The sequence below is a fragment of the Aquarana catesbeiana genome, linkage group LG08, assembly GCF_042186555.1.
Source record: "Aquarana catesbeiana isolate 2022-GZ linkage group LG08, ASM4218655v1, whole genome shotgun sequence".
Classification (NCBI taxonomy): Eukaryota; Metazoa; Chordata; class Amphibia; order Anura; family Ranidae; genus Aquarana; species Aquarana catesbeiana.
In genome coordinates this window covers 94,125,066-94,140,017 of record NC_133331.1, presented here as the reverse complement: position 1 = coordinate 94,140,017, position 14,952 = coordinate 94,125,066, and the positions used below count along the sequence as shown (strand labels likewise).

The window sequence follows — 14,952 nt, the reverse complement described above, 5'->3', positions numbered from 1 at the left end:
CTGCAGCTTAGATATACCTTGAAGTATTACTATTATTGCCACTAAATCAACATTATAAAAAAGCATCAATACATGCTATAGTACATGCTGTTTATACTCACTCAGTCACTATGAGATTCGATTTCTGCAAAAGATCCCTGGATGATCCGGCTGTTCTCCATCTCCACCTTCTGCTCATGTCCATAATTTAGCTATGGATTTTACAGCTGTGGTGGTAACTCTGCACATGCTCAGTTTTCAGTGAGTTTCTATGCTGAGCATTTCCTACCTTATCACATCTGAGCAGCCCATGTGACTATAGAGTCACACATGTGGGCGTATACACGGTGGCAAGTGGCAATCCACATTTGGCAAGTGACAACCCCACCTGGCAAGTGACAGTCCACATCTGGCAAGTGACAACCCCACCTGGCAAGTGACAGTCCCCACCTGGCAAGCAACAAGCTGCATCTGGTGGTAGGCGATCGTGGCAAGTGACACACTCAGGGTTCCCACTGATTCTGCATTATGGTGAGTTGAACCATTTCTTTTTTGTTACAATGTAATAATGGAAATTATGTGCTTCAATCATTATGACGCCATATCAACCATGGTGTTGTGATGATTGGAGCGTCAACACCAGCCATTTCCCCAACGTATGGCCCACAAAAAAACATTCCCCCCCCCCCCCCCCGGGCCTTAGCATAATTTTCTTCCACACAGCCGGGCCCCGGTGTCAAAAAGGTTGGGGACCGCTGGTCTAGAGTTCATTCATAACAGTTAAAAGTCCCGATTCAGGATGACCCTGTGCAGTGCCTCTTTCATGGCACTCAAAGTTCCATCAGGGCATACAAGAAGGGTAAAGCCCCACACCTGTTAGATGCAGCTAAAGGACCAATGTTAGTCTTCTGTAAAAAACAAGTGCCCACTATAGAACACTGGGCAAAACAGGTTAATGATATCATGGAAGATGAAGAATGAATATGTGCCTATAGTAATAGACTTGAAGGGTTCTATGCTAAATGGGAACCATGGATAGGAGTTAATAGTCTCCTACGGCATGGAGGGGAGGTTTTTTTTTTGTTTTTTTTTAATCTCCAACACTTGCTCATTGTGTATACGGGAATCTTTACTATTCCTTAACTTCCTATGTTGTGCTAGAGAATTGATGGACCACAACCGCCCTACTTTCTTTTTTTTTTTTTTTTCCTGTTTTGCGTTTCCTTCTCCTTTTCTTAATCAACAGTTAAACGTTTTGAGGATTTGTAATGGTGTTTTTTTTTCTTCCTTTGTATAAATGTTAACATATATAAAATAAAGATTATTAAACAAGTTAAATGGTTGTTGCCCATGCTACCAATAAGGGTTTTAGCTTCCTTTTTCTATCCTGCTGTGGACAAGTGTGGACTAAAAATTGACTGGTAATTTTGATCAACAGCTCATCTTTCTAGAGATGGAAAATAAAAGTAAACAATATACATGCCAGACAAAGTTTGATATAATCCTGGGGTGGACCAGGTTTTATTAGACTCGCCAACAAATAACCCATAGTGCATATGGGGATAAGTCACAATTATTGGCTTTACAAGAGAATTATACCTTTTTGGTGACAATGCCCACTCTCCCCAGTTGGCAACCTCTAGCATGTGATTGCAACAACATTTTTTGCTGTCTGCATGAGCACACCTTGTAATTTCATCTCATCAGTAGCCGTAGAAAAGTATTAAATTCACAGCAACATACACAATAAAAGCCATATTAAAATATGATCTTTGGATTTAAGCAGCTTATTTAGCAAGTCAAACCTTACCCTACACTAACAGCATTATGCAATAAATTATGCATCATATGCAGTAATCTGCAGCAACTAGAAATCATCCCAAATGATGTGACTACAGCAAACTGAAATCTAACCAGCCACTATTCTAGGTCACCCTAATTTGTATGTAGAATTTGCACTAAGCACTGCTTTCTTATACACATCTGTAGGTGTACCCATGGAGCAGAAATCTGCTCCAGCTGTTATTGACCATAATCAGTATTACCCTTGTATCTGTTGGTGAGTGATGATCTCACTCATACCAGTGGGTGGTCAAAGAGACTACCAGTCCATCCTGTTGAGGGAGCAATCACAAACCTGCCCCCCTAGGTGCCAATCCCAATTCCGAATTTCCCATTTCCATAGAAAGTATTTGTAAGTTTGGCGGATTCAAGTTAATAAAGCACTGACAGTAAATCACAATTTCCCGGCAGGCAGTCTTGCTGCTAACGTCTATAGTGTAGCGTAAAGGTTTTCTAAGCTTTGTATAAAGTGGGGAAGGGTCAGAACTCCTAGCAGATTTGTACTGCCATCTGTGGCCCTGCTGGGGGGGGAATTCCCCTTACTCTATGCTCCAGTGTTGTTGTTACCAGTGTAGAAAGGAACCTCCAACAGGGACAAAACAGCATTTTCGGCTCTTTAAAGCGGAGTTCCACCCACATTTTACACTCCTCACCATCCAGCACTAATGTGTACCCCAAGGCCTCATGCACACTGCTGTTCCTAAACTTACGTTTTTGGAGCTTTTGCCATTTTTTGCCAAAGCTCCTGAACACAACTCAATAAAAGCCTATGTGTCCATGCATACATAGACTTTTACCAGAGTTTAGGAGCAGCTGTGTTTAGAGGCAGTTAAATGCTCCACTCCTGAATGCAGAAGAATCAGGTTCAGGAGAGGAGAATTTTGCCAGAAAAACGCTGGACATTGCAAAAATGCCTGTAAACGTATGTATGCTAGGTGTTTTTAACACTTTTATTTCCATTGCCAGAATGGCAATGGCTGGATGCTGCTAAACACGGGAGAAACACACATTTACCACCATTTAGTAGGTTGTTTTTGTTTGTTATATGCGATTATAATCATTTGTAATAAAGCCTTTATATTTTTATCAATTACTGCCTAATGTTGTGCCGATAAAGTTTGTCATGTTTTGATTGAGTTTTCAACTCATTCACTCCTTTCATACAATTATTGGATGTTGGCATAGTGGGGGTCTCTCCTTTCTATAAAAAAAATTAGAATGACATGCGATGCCAAATGTACAAAAAAAAAATCAATTTTGGGCTTCCATGCACACAAAACGGTGTCTTGTATTTGTTTTTTGATACAAAATAATGCAATCATCATCCTACTTCTCTAAGGGCTCATTCATATCAAGTGCATTGAGCTGTGTTGATCAGCACTGAACAACACAGGCTCAATAAAAGGGCACATAGAAAATAACTTTTTTTATGTGCCCTGTTTACACCATACATGGGTACTGGTGTTTGCTGTTTAAAAATGCACTTTGACACACTTTTGGTGCGTTTTGTTGTGTAACAAGCACATCATTGTTCATAGACTTGATTTGAAATGTAAAAAAAAAAAAAAAAAAGGCCATAATGCGTGCCCACTGGTGTGAAAGGCTCTATCACTGCTCAACACAGCTTCGAAAATTGCTGCAAGTTCAGGGAAAATTAACCTGTTAGTATGCTTCATAAATATACCCCTTAGTTTTTAAATAAGATGTAGTGTGAAGAGCACAAATGTGGCCATGTTAGTGAAAGAGTGCAACAGTGTTACCACCATGATGCTAAGTTCCTAAACCAGTCCTCCTATACCAATATCAGTTAAGGAACTATAAGCAATACTGTCCAAATATACTATATGGCCAAAAGTTTGTAGAAACCTGACCATCACACCTACACTTTATGACAAAGCATGTGGACACCCCTTCAAGGTTTTGAGCTCAGGTGTCTCCAATGAAGGGTGCTGTTAACATTACAGGATACAAAGCCATTTTAGAAAACTGTGCGCTTCCAACATTATGGGAACATTATGGGGAAGGCCTTTTTATGTTTCAGCAAAACTGTTCGGCAGAGCAAAAAGCCAGCTCCAAAAAGGATATGGTTTGACGAGTTTGGAATGCAGGAATCTAGTGGCCTGCATAGACCTACCTCAACCCTACTGAATAGCACTGGAGTGAATTAGAATGGCAATTGCAAGTCAGGTTGTCCCATTTAATTTCAGTAGATGAATTCTCGAATGCTCTGTTGTCAAAAAGGCCAGAAACACCCAAAGACACCCTTCAAAAACATGTGGAAATCTTTTCTAAGGAGAGTGGAGGTTGCTGTAACTTCAAATGTAGAAGGCAACTCCTGGGTAATGCCCCTGATTTTGGAATGGCATGTCCATCAAGCTTAATCAAGTTGTCCACAAGCTCTTGACCATATAGTGTACCTAGAGTTTGTGTTACAAAATTTATTAAGCATAAATAACATGCTATTGCAATTACATGAGGTTATTAGAGTAAGAGTGGGACCCCAAAAGCCTGTATATTTTATTTCTCTTGGTCTTCAGGGAGGCTTGTCATGAACCTGTCGTTATCTCACTTAGAACGAAGAGAACAGTCTTTTTTTTATTGCATATGGTGTTATTTGACATTTACGTTATGATTGTGCTCTAGCAAGTTGCCTACCTGAGATTGAAAGCGACTATGCTTGTCAAACAGAGAGAGAAGGTGCTAGTCATCGTTTGTACAAAACCAGTTATTTTGCTTTGGGAAACAAAAACTCTTATTTTACATTATTTACAAGACAACACATATATAAACGAAGTCTCTGCATTAATTATGTATGACCACAAACTGGTGGCAGTTACATGGGACAGATAACATTCAAAATATGGCTAGGCTATCATTAATAGCAACAAAATAAAGATAGCAATAGAACAGGTCTACGGTGTTCTCAAAGCACAAACTATGATTTTTTTTGTCCTATGGAAGCACTTTTAATGTCACTACCCAGAATCCTCTTCTGCAGTGAGATATGAAGTTTAGGAGACAATATGGCTGTCCTGAGAACGGAAGGGATATTGCAACACAGAAAGGTGCATTTTCTGTATGCATAGTCCAATGACATTGCTTTGGTCCTTTAGCCATGCCTAGCAAAACACACGCATGTACGTAAGTGTATGTGTATGGCTTCTTAGGATTTATTTCAAATCTGCCTTTACACAACTAGTAAGATGATGCCATTTCTGTCAACGGTTTCTATATTCCTGTGGATATAAAAGCAAGTTCATTTTACATAATTTCAACTTCCCAGGATAAGTTGCTTTTTTGGCAACACCAACCAGAGATCCAAGGAAAAGGCATTTGCGGTGTATTATTGGCATTAAATTTCGGTGGCTGTGATTTCCTCAAACTGAATCTCTGCGCCGTGTAAGTCAAATTCATCGAGCTCCCTTGCCTCGAGTTCTAGTGTCAACTGTTTAATGTCCCTCTCCAGCTCACGGTTCTGTTGGTACATCTGAATGTAGTTGTGTTGTAACTGCTTTTGATATCGGATCACCTTCTCCTTTTCCTCGTGCCATATGCGCCGCTCTTCCTCAAAGCATTCTATTTGTTCTTGGTTTCTCCTGCGTTCGCTCACCAACGCCTCCCTGAGCCGCTCCATGTACTGTTTTAAGCCCTGCAGGTTTTCTGCGTTTTGCCGTTGTGCTTTGGCCTCATCGCTTTCATAAACTAAGAATGAGTCTTCCTTCTCCTGGCAATGGCAAAGCCCATGTCGGAGGTTGGCTATGGCCGCCTCTCTAAGGCTTGTTACCTCTTGGTCCAGCTTACTGGCCTTCTCCCGAAGTAGTTCAGCTTCATTCTTTTTGCGTTGTAGTTCGTTCTCGCACACCTCTAGCTCTAGCGTCTTTGTATGTGTCGTGTCCTGCAGCTCTTGCACTTGTTCCTCGCTGACCTGGAGGTCAGATCGAGCTTCTCTTAGCTGGGAACGAAGCAGTAAGATCTCATTGGATTTCTGACTTAGTTCAGCCTGGGAATCCTTCAGCTGTTGTTTAAGAAGAGATATTTCGCCGGATTTCTGACAAACCTAGGAGGAAAATCATAAACCAAAAATTATTTCTGCTGTTCATTAGACAAACTACAAAAACAAACATTCTATGGGAAATATTCTAAAAGGAACATGCTAGAGATCAACAATGCTGCCAGGATTGTGTGGTTTACTTAATGTGTTTGTAAACTCAAAAAATATTTTTGCCGTTTACTTATTATTTCACATGTTCCTTTGAAAACGCTTTTATTCTTTTAGTTGATAAGCATTTATGAACACCTATTGACTTTGCCAACATCTGCCTCTTTCAGTTAATGGGTAACAAAGCTAACCACAGGGTTCAACCCATTAGGTAGCATTGTCATCCCACTGTACAATGCATAGACTGCAATAAAAATAATGCCAGAGGCTAGAACTTTACTCTGCCTTAAAGCGGGGGTCCACCCACACCGCCAAAAAAAAAAAATATTAAAAGCCAGCAGCTACAAATACTGCAGCTGCTGACTTCTAATACATGGCCACTTACCTGTCCCAGGGTCCAGCGATGTCGGCAGGCGACGCTGAGAACCCGCTCGGTTCTCGGCAGCTGCCGCCGCCATCCTAGGTGAGGGAATCAGGAAGTGAAGCGTTGCGGTTTCATTTCCCGGTTCCCTACTGCGCATGCGCAAGTCGCGCTGCGCATCGTAAATGGTCCCCGCTCTCTCCTGGGAGCTGTGTGTTTCCCAGGAGACAGCGTGGTGGGGACGGGAAGAGGCGTAGACTCCCATGGGAGTCTATGCTGGAAGTGGGTGCAAATACCTGTCTTAGACAGGTATCTGCACCCCCCTCCCCCCTGAAAGGTGCCAAATGTGACACCGGAGGGGGGGAGGGTTCCGAAAAGCGGAAGTTCCATTTTTGTGTGGAACTCTGCTTTAAGCTGGGTACACAGCTTAATGAACTGGACGAAATTTGAGCTATGTGTAACCCTCTCTGTTCAACAGAAGACAGGCTTTTGTTGAACATTTCTGCTGGAAAACCAGCATTCGATCAGCTGCTGCAGAGCTGATTAGTGTATTCTGACAGGAGAGGAGTCCCTGATGTCAGAATACAGTAACACAGCAGGGAAGATCCCTGCATTCACATTGCTTGTGTGGATGCAGGAATCTGAGGTTGTTTCATTCAGCCTGCTGGTTGAAACTCACAGTGTGTACCCATGTTGCAGAGATTTCCCATTCCTTCCTATTCTGATAATAGGGATACAGATGTCAATAAAATCCTGACAGAGGCTCTAACCCTTCCCTGTTCTATTTGACTGGAGTTAGGCTTTAATAGGATTGACATATTACAAGCCCCTTGTTTATTTTGAGTTTCTCTTTTAGAGCTCTCTTAAAGGAGAAGTATGGCTTTTTTAAGAATCTTAGTTACCTAGGTGGATGCAGCATCACTCTGATGCTGCATCTGTCCCTCGCCAGCTCTAAGACTGGGAACCGAGCGATCAAACACCGCCACTGTCAGTCACCGCTCTCTGCTCTGCCTCCCCATGCTCACTGGAGAGCTGAGCTCTGGAGGGGGAAGTAGCGGCCGGCGCAGGCCCTCAGCGGCTTGGGCAAGATCGTTGTCCCGATCTTGCCCAAGCCTGGACCAGCTGGCTATGTGATGTCAGCCGCTGTCTGTTAAAAACGGGTCACAGGAGTGCAGAACGAACCACACTCTTGTGATCCATAGAAGTACAGCCAAATAAGCTATGGTTGTACTTCTCCTTTAACCACCTCAATACAGGGCACTTACACCCCCTTCCTGCCCAAGCCATTTTTCAGTTTTCAGCGCTGTCGCACTTTGAATGACAATTGCGCGGTCATGTTACACTGCACCTTAATTAAATTTTTATCATTTTTTTCCCCACAAATAGAGCTTTCTTTTGGTGGTATTTGATCACCTCTGTGGTTTTTATTTATTGCGCTATAAACAAAAGAAGAGGGACAATTTTGAAAAAAAACAATATTTTTTACTTTTTGCCAGAATAAATATCCAATTTTTTTTTTTTTAACAAATTTTTTCCTCAGTTTAGGCCGATATGTATTCTTCTACATATTTTTGGTAAAAAAAAATTGCGATAAGCGTATATTGATTGGTTTGCGCAAAAGTTATAGCGTCTACAAAATAGGGGATAGATTTATAGCATTTTTATTATTTATTTATTTTTTACTAGTAATGGCGGCGATCTGCAATTTTTATTGTGACTACGATATTGCGGCGGACACATCGGACACTTTTGACACATTTTTGGGACCATTCACATTTATACAGCGATCAATGCTATAAAATTGCATTGATTACTGTGTAAATGTGACTGGCAGGGAAGGGGTTAACACTAGGGGGCGCTCGAGGGGTTAATGTATGACCTAAGGAGGTGATTCTAACTGTGGGGGGAGGGGACTGACTGGGGGAGGTGACCGATCGCTGTCCCTATGTACAAGGGACACGCCATCGGTCTCCTCTTCTCTCTGACAGGACGTGGATCTGTGTTTACATGCACAGATCCACGCTCCTACTCTGTTACCCGGCAATCGCGGGTGCCCGGCGGACATCGCGGCCGCCGGGCACGCGCACCGGGTCCCAAGTGACGCAGCGCGCCCGCCCCCTAGTGGCTCGGGAGGGCGAGGACGTCATATGACGTCCTCCCAGAACAACAGAAGCCTCGTCCAGCCGTCATATGACGATGGGCGGTGGCTTAGCGGTTAAAGTGATACTAAACACATACTGTTTAATTTACATTATCCCTTCTATTTCTGTATGTGGATGATGACACTATAATTATTTAAAAAAAAATAATCCAAGTACCTTTTTCCTAATTGATGTACAGCTGTCACATGACCCAGGTCTTTCCCAGCCTGTCTGTAGGGAAAAATAAGCAGGAGGAGCTTCTAGTCCTCTGCTACTGGTCACAGGTTTAAAATGAAAAAAAAAAACAGCTTTTGGAATACAGAGTAAAAATAATTAATATCAATAAAGTGTTTTAAATGGTCATACCAATATATATATTTAAAATTAAATCTTTATTATTTTTTGGAAATAACATGGTGTGGGCAGATTTCTGCCAGTCACAAGCTATGTCAGGTGAAGCCTCCATTAATCTACATGTAATATCCAGCCCCCATTGTGTTTAACTGGTTAGTGGGCATAGAGGAGGAGGAAGGGAGTGGGCTGTCATTTACCAGAGTGTATACACCCACATGTGTGACTCTATAGTCACATGGGCTGCTCAGATATGATAGGGAGTAAATGCTCAGCATAGAAACTCACTGAAAACTGAGCATGTGCAGAGTTGCCACCACAGTTCCCTAGCTGAATAGGGGACATGAACAGAAGGTGGAGATATAGAGCAGTAGGATCAACCAGTTTTTTTGCAGAATACAGAAAACAAATCTCTTAGTGACTGAGTGAGCATGAACAACATGTAATTGACCATTTATTGATAGTTTATTATGATGTGGGTTTACTGACACTTTAACAGAAGGAATAATTCTCAGTTTCCACATGGGCTACCTTTTCACTTCAGTGCTTATGTTTGCTATTACCAGAAAAAAATTAAATTATTTATATCAAGTCAGCATATTTCTTAGCACTTTATAGGCAAATATTGGAGTATTTATATTCTTTATTGAAGTTCATAATCCATACTAAGGCTCTGGGAATACATATAAATATCTCACAGATTTAATCATGTAACTCACAGATCCTATGTTTCGTTTCACCACAGTGCACCCCAACCTACGTCCTGCTTTTGGGTGAGCTGCGGTGTGCTGTAGTATTGTACACGTTGCATCGTAGTGAAATGGGGTAAAGTCAAGTGTTATGTTTCATCAAATGGACTCTAGATCAGTTCACAAATATCAATGCCGTGCTTGTATATAGTGCAGCTCATCAATTGACTCATCCATTGACTCTTAAGATTATAAAACTCAAGCAGCTTTATCTATTCCTTGAGTGGATCAACATTTTAACGTACCTCCCACTTTGTTTCCTCCAGTCGTGGACCGAGCTCCGTATGTTCCCTCTCAAACGAAGCGCAGCGTTTCTCCAGGAGCTCTCTCTCCTGCAGGAGCTGGGAAAAGTCCTCCTGCAGTTTCTTCTTCTCCTGCTGCAGCTGAAAGATTTGCAGTTGTAGAACCTGTTGCATCCTCTGTGCCTTCTGGGAAGCCTGCTTCATTTTAAGGGCACAGCTCTGACGCAGGTCCTCCATCTCCTGCTCAAAACGCTTCTGTTTTTCTTCATAGACCTGCAGAAAGAAACCATATACATCAATCTGTTTCCAGCCAGGTCTTAATGTACTGTTACATGCAGACTACAGATAATGTTATTACTGCCAGATCAATGCAACTTAACAAAGATGTTGTCAAGGTCCACTAGGACCTTACAGTTCATGAGAAATTCTTTAGTCATTTAAAGGGTCGCTCCATCACATCAATTTAGCAGGGGAGACTGCATACCTGCTTGTGATTTTTGTTTTTTAATACTGCCATTGCTTGGAAACACCAGGCTGTACTGCTGTTGTCAGGGACTCCTGAGAACAAGTAACCCAGTGTCTATGATTCTGTGGGTCAGAGAGCTAACTCCACCTCTCTCTGCACACATTATAATTATACACATGCCAAGACTGTCCATTCTAATTATGCAAGCTCAAAAATACATTATTTTTCCTCCGAACAATGCTTTAAGGAGACTGTAGTAACGGAGGATCAGAGGGAGGTTACACAAGCAAGAATGGCCACCAGGAGTCTGCATTCCATCCCAGGGGACTCCCGAAAGCTCAGTTCAGTCCAAAAAGCAACAGTAAAAAAAAAATTAAACAAAAAAGGGACCAGTCAAGACTAAAAGAAGGATCCTTTCATTGCGGACTTGTTTTTGAAGTTGAGACTGTCATCTTTCTTCTTCCTACTGGGTGAGTCTCTAAACTTGATCTAGCATGTAGTCAAGCGTTCCATGTCAGTAAGTTGCTAAAGTAGTGACGGAAAAAGAAACATGATGGCCCAAAGTCTGCCCCCTTTTAAAAAAAAAAATTGTATAATTCTTATTTCCCTCCTGGCAAATTCACACAAAGACTGTCATTTTGCTTAATCAGAGCACAGAAAAGATGGCCATACGTGGATCAAAATTCAGCTGGTTCAGCAGGGACTGTCTGAATTTCAATCCATGTATGGGCAGGCTGGTTGTACACAAGTTGATCTATTGATCAACTTGTGTAACCAGCCGGTTGGGTGTTTCCTGAATGATTATTGCCACCAGCTTCAGCTGATCAGTGTATTCTGATGGCGGGGAAGGTTCCTGCTGTTAGAATGCAACAGTCGAGCCCAGGGAGGATTCCCCCAATCACCTTTAATGTGTGGATGAGGAAATCAAGGCATTTTCTTTTGTTCAACCCGCCAGTTGAACTAAAAAAAACTGCATAACATATGGCCTGCCTAAAGCTGACCATATATTAATAGACTTCTGAACTTTGCGTGTACAAATATTTGTATGGAAATTCCAATGTCATTTGAAAGTACAGTTGACCCCCAAAATTCACTGGGTTACGTTCTTTGAGCACCTGCGAATTGTGAAAATCTGCAAATTTTGGATGTGGTGGTTCACACAGGGGCGGCTTTAAAGTCGCTCGACTCCCGTCCGACTCTGAAGCCACCCCGTACAGCACGACTTCAGCACAGCTTGCAAAACAACTTCCGTATAGAAGTCAATGCAAGCCGCTTCAAAGTCACCCCCAAGTAGTACAGGAACCTTTTTCCAACTCGGAGCAACTTGAGTCGCTCCTATTAGAATGGTTCCATTGTACTGAATGGAGCGCGACTTGTCAGGCTGACAAGTCACCTGACAGGTCCATCCTGAACCGGCACTTATGATGCGGGAATGCTAGGCTGGGAAGAAATCCGCAAACGACTAAGGCCGCAAACTCTGAACTGCGACTTTGCGGGGGTCGACTGCACTTCAAAATTTTGAACACTATACATTAAACATTATCACCAGGACTGAAAATGAGGAAAAATCTAATTTTAAAGAGATGCCAGAAAAGAAGTAAAAGGGAAATCTTCCAATGGGGACATTTTTTACATTAACAACTGTTCAAGAGGGAAATTTCCTTATTCTGGAGAGATTTCATTACTTCTTGTTGGGTCTATGGGAGCGGGTACAAAGATAATTCTCTCCAACAGGCCACAGACAGGAAAAAAATTACACGTTTTTAACCATTCCCTACTCAATTAAAAAGTGACTTTGGATATACTTTAAGATTCTCTTTTGAGAACTTCAATAATGTTGGATGAATTTGAAATGAGTGAAAAAAAAAAACAGTCTTGATAATTCCCTAAAGGTCTGCATCAACAACTTTCTTATTGTTTATATACAGAACTTCAACTTATATAGGAGAATATCATTTATTTTAGACCAATATTCAGCAATCCAAAGTTTTACACCAACATTGGTCAAAATTCCCCAAAACAGTAAGGATTTTGTATTCTTGCCTGGCAAATTGCAGCTTCGTTTTCATCCAGATTCTCTTTAAGATGCTGCAGTTCCAGTTCCCGGTCCTTTAGCTTCTCCTCCAGTTCTCTGAGGAGAATCTCCTCATTAATTGGAGACCGGTCACAAGAGCCACTATCTGATGACTGGTTGCCCCCTCTGCTTAATGACCCTGTGCTCTTACTAGAGGATGAGCGGCCGCTATCAGAGTTCGATGGACGAGTCCTGGCCCTGGAGGTCCTCTCAGAAAACACATTCATGTTCGTGTGATTATCCAGGTTGATGTGACTCATAGACATACTGACTGGCTCCATTTGATGGCTGCAGTTCGTACTGTAGGTGGGAAGACTGGAAAGCGAATTTCTGCCAGAATCAGACATGGTCCCAGAGACAGAACTGTTCCTGCAGCTGAACGAGCTGTGCTTCTCACCCGACCCTCCTGAGGTCCCATTGAAAAGGAGGTTTAGGCTTCCCTGACTGTCAGATAAGTTGGCTGCTCCATTCCTCTGGACAAGAAACTGCAGGGAGGTGTTGCGCTTTTTCGGCACCACTGGCTTGAAAGCTGTAGGTTTTATTAATGTCTTTTCAATGTTCTGTAAATGAGAAAACAGAATTTAAGGAAACAAAAAGCAGAAACCTCATTTGTTCAATTAAATCAAACCTCTACTTCGTGACATAGGATAATGCCTTTTGGTCATGTTTATTGTAATGTTATTTTAAAGTTTACATGTTTAATAAACTGCAGTTTATGGTTGCTTTATTTATATGTTTTTTTTTAAAAACATTTTAAACACAACATCAATGATAATTCACAAAGCATGCTGGGCTTTCCAAAAAGAAAGCCTGGGACTACCTGCATGGATGTAAAACATCTACAAGTATGTGCATCCATATCGGGCCAACAGATTCAGGGCATGTGTTTGCTGTTATTTAGGAGTGTATGTAATCTGAGTTCACTACTATTTAAGCCTATTTTAGAACTATACTTCAGGACACAAAACAATGTTTTTTGGTCATATTTCTTGATTTTTATTTATTTTAAGATTACACGTCTATAATCTGCAGTTTTTTTTAATCACTGCTTTATTTATAGGAAGTCATTAATTAGCATAAAAATGAAGTTTTAAGCACAGCATCATTGAAAATCCAATTCACAAAGTATGCTGGGCTTTCTAATAAACAAGCCTAGCCCTGACTGCATGCATGGAAGCAGCTTGTGTGCAGCTAACTACATCAGTAAGATCGGTTCACCAGATGCAACTCCCATGACACAGGAGGAGGTGTGTGCTCTGTTAGTTATTTGGCAGTGTGTGTAATCTGATCTCCCTGCTATTTAGGTCTATTTTACAACAGCAGCTGTTGTCTGAGCTTTCAGAAAGCTAGTGCTCTTACAGTATCTCACAAAAGTGAGTACACCCCCTCACATTTTTGTAAATATTTTATTATATCTTTTCATGTGACAACACTGAAGAAATGACACTTTGCTACAATGTAAAGTAGTGAGTGTACAGCTTGTATAACAGTGTAAATTTGCTGTCCCCTCAAAATAACTCAACACACAGCCATTATTGTCTAAACCGCTGGCAACAAAAGTGAGTACGCCCCTAAGTGAAAATGTCCAAATTGGGCCCAATTTGTCAATATTTTGTGTGGCCGCCATTATTTTCTAGCACTGCCTTAACCCTCCTGGGCATGGAGTTCACCAGAGCTTCACAGGTTGCCACCGGAGTCCTCTTCCACTCCTCCATGACGACATCACGGAGCTGGTGGATGTTAGAGACCTTGCGCTTCTCCACCCTCTGTTTGAGGATGCCCCACAGATGCTCAATAGGGTTTAGATCTGGAGACATGCTTGGCCAGTCCATCACCTTTACCCTCAGCTTCTTTAGCAAGGCAGTGGTCGTCTTGGAGGTGTGTTTGGGGTCGTTATGTTGGAATACTGCCCTGCGGCCCAGTTTCTGAAGGGGGGGGGGGGGGGGATCAAGCTCTGCTTCAGTATGTCACAGTACATGTTGGCATTCATGGTTCCCTCAATGAACTGTAGCTCCCCAGTGTCGGCAGCACTCATGCTGCCCCAGACCATGACACTCCCACCACCATGTTTGACTGTAGGCAACACACACTTGTCTTTGTACTCCTCACCTGGTTGCCACCACACACGCTTGACACCATCTGAACCAAATACGTTCATTTTGATCTCATCAGACCGTTGGACATGGTTCCAGTAATCCATGTCCTTAGTCTGCTTGTCTTCAGTAAACTGTTTGCAGGATTTCTTGTACATCATCTTTAGAAGAGGCTTCCTTCTGGAACGACAGCCATGCAGATCAATTCGATGCAGTGTGCAGCATATGGTCTGAGCACTGACAGGCTGACCTCCCACCCCTTCAACCTCTGCAGCAATGCTGGCAGCACTCATGCGTCTATTTCCCAAAGACAACCTCTGGATATGATGCTGAGCACATGCACTCATCTTCTTTGGTTGACCATGGCGAGGCCTGTGCTGAGTGAAACCTGTCCTGTTAAACCGCTGTATGGTCTTGGCCCCCGAGCTGCAGCTCAGTTTCAGGGTCTTGGCAATCTTCTTATAGCCTAGGCCATCTTTATGTAGAGCAACAATT

The 14,952-nt window shown here is 42.2% G+C and overlaps 1 protein-coding gene across 2 annotated transcripts in view; it reads right to left on the bottom strand.

Annotated features, from left to right (window-relative positions):
* Positions 1 to 1,471: 1,471 nt before the first annotated feature.
* The window catches only part of LZTS2 (leucine zipper tumor suppressor 2), a 247,932-nt gene continuing 234,451 nt past the window's right edge, over positions 1,472 to 14,952 (bottom strand). For both annotated transcript variants that reach the window (XM_073596164.1, XM_073596165.1), the window contains 3 exons: positions 12,334 to 12,924; positions 9,828 to 10,097; positions 1,472 to 5,878 (listed from right to left, as the gene is read on the bottom strand). In XM_073596164.1, coding sequence (XP_073452265.1) covers positions 5,174 to 5,878; positions 9,828 to 10,097; positions 12,334 to 12,924 — 1,566 coding nt within the window. In that variant the 3' untranslated portion in view covers positions 1,472 to 5,173. The remainder of the gene's footprint in view (positions 5,879 to 9,827; positions 10,098 to 12,333; positions 12,925 to 14,952) is intronic.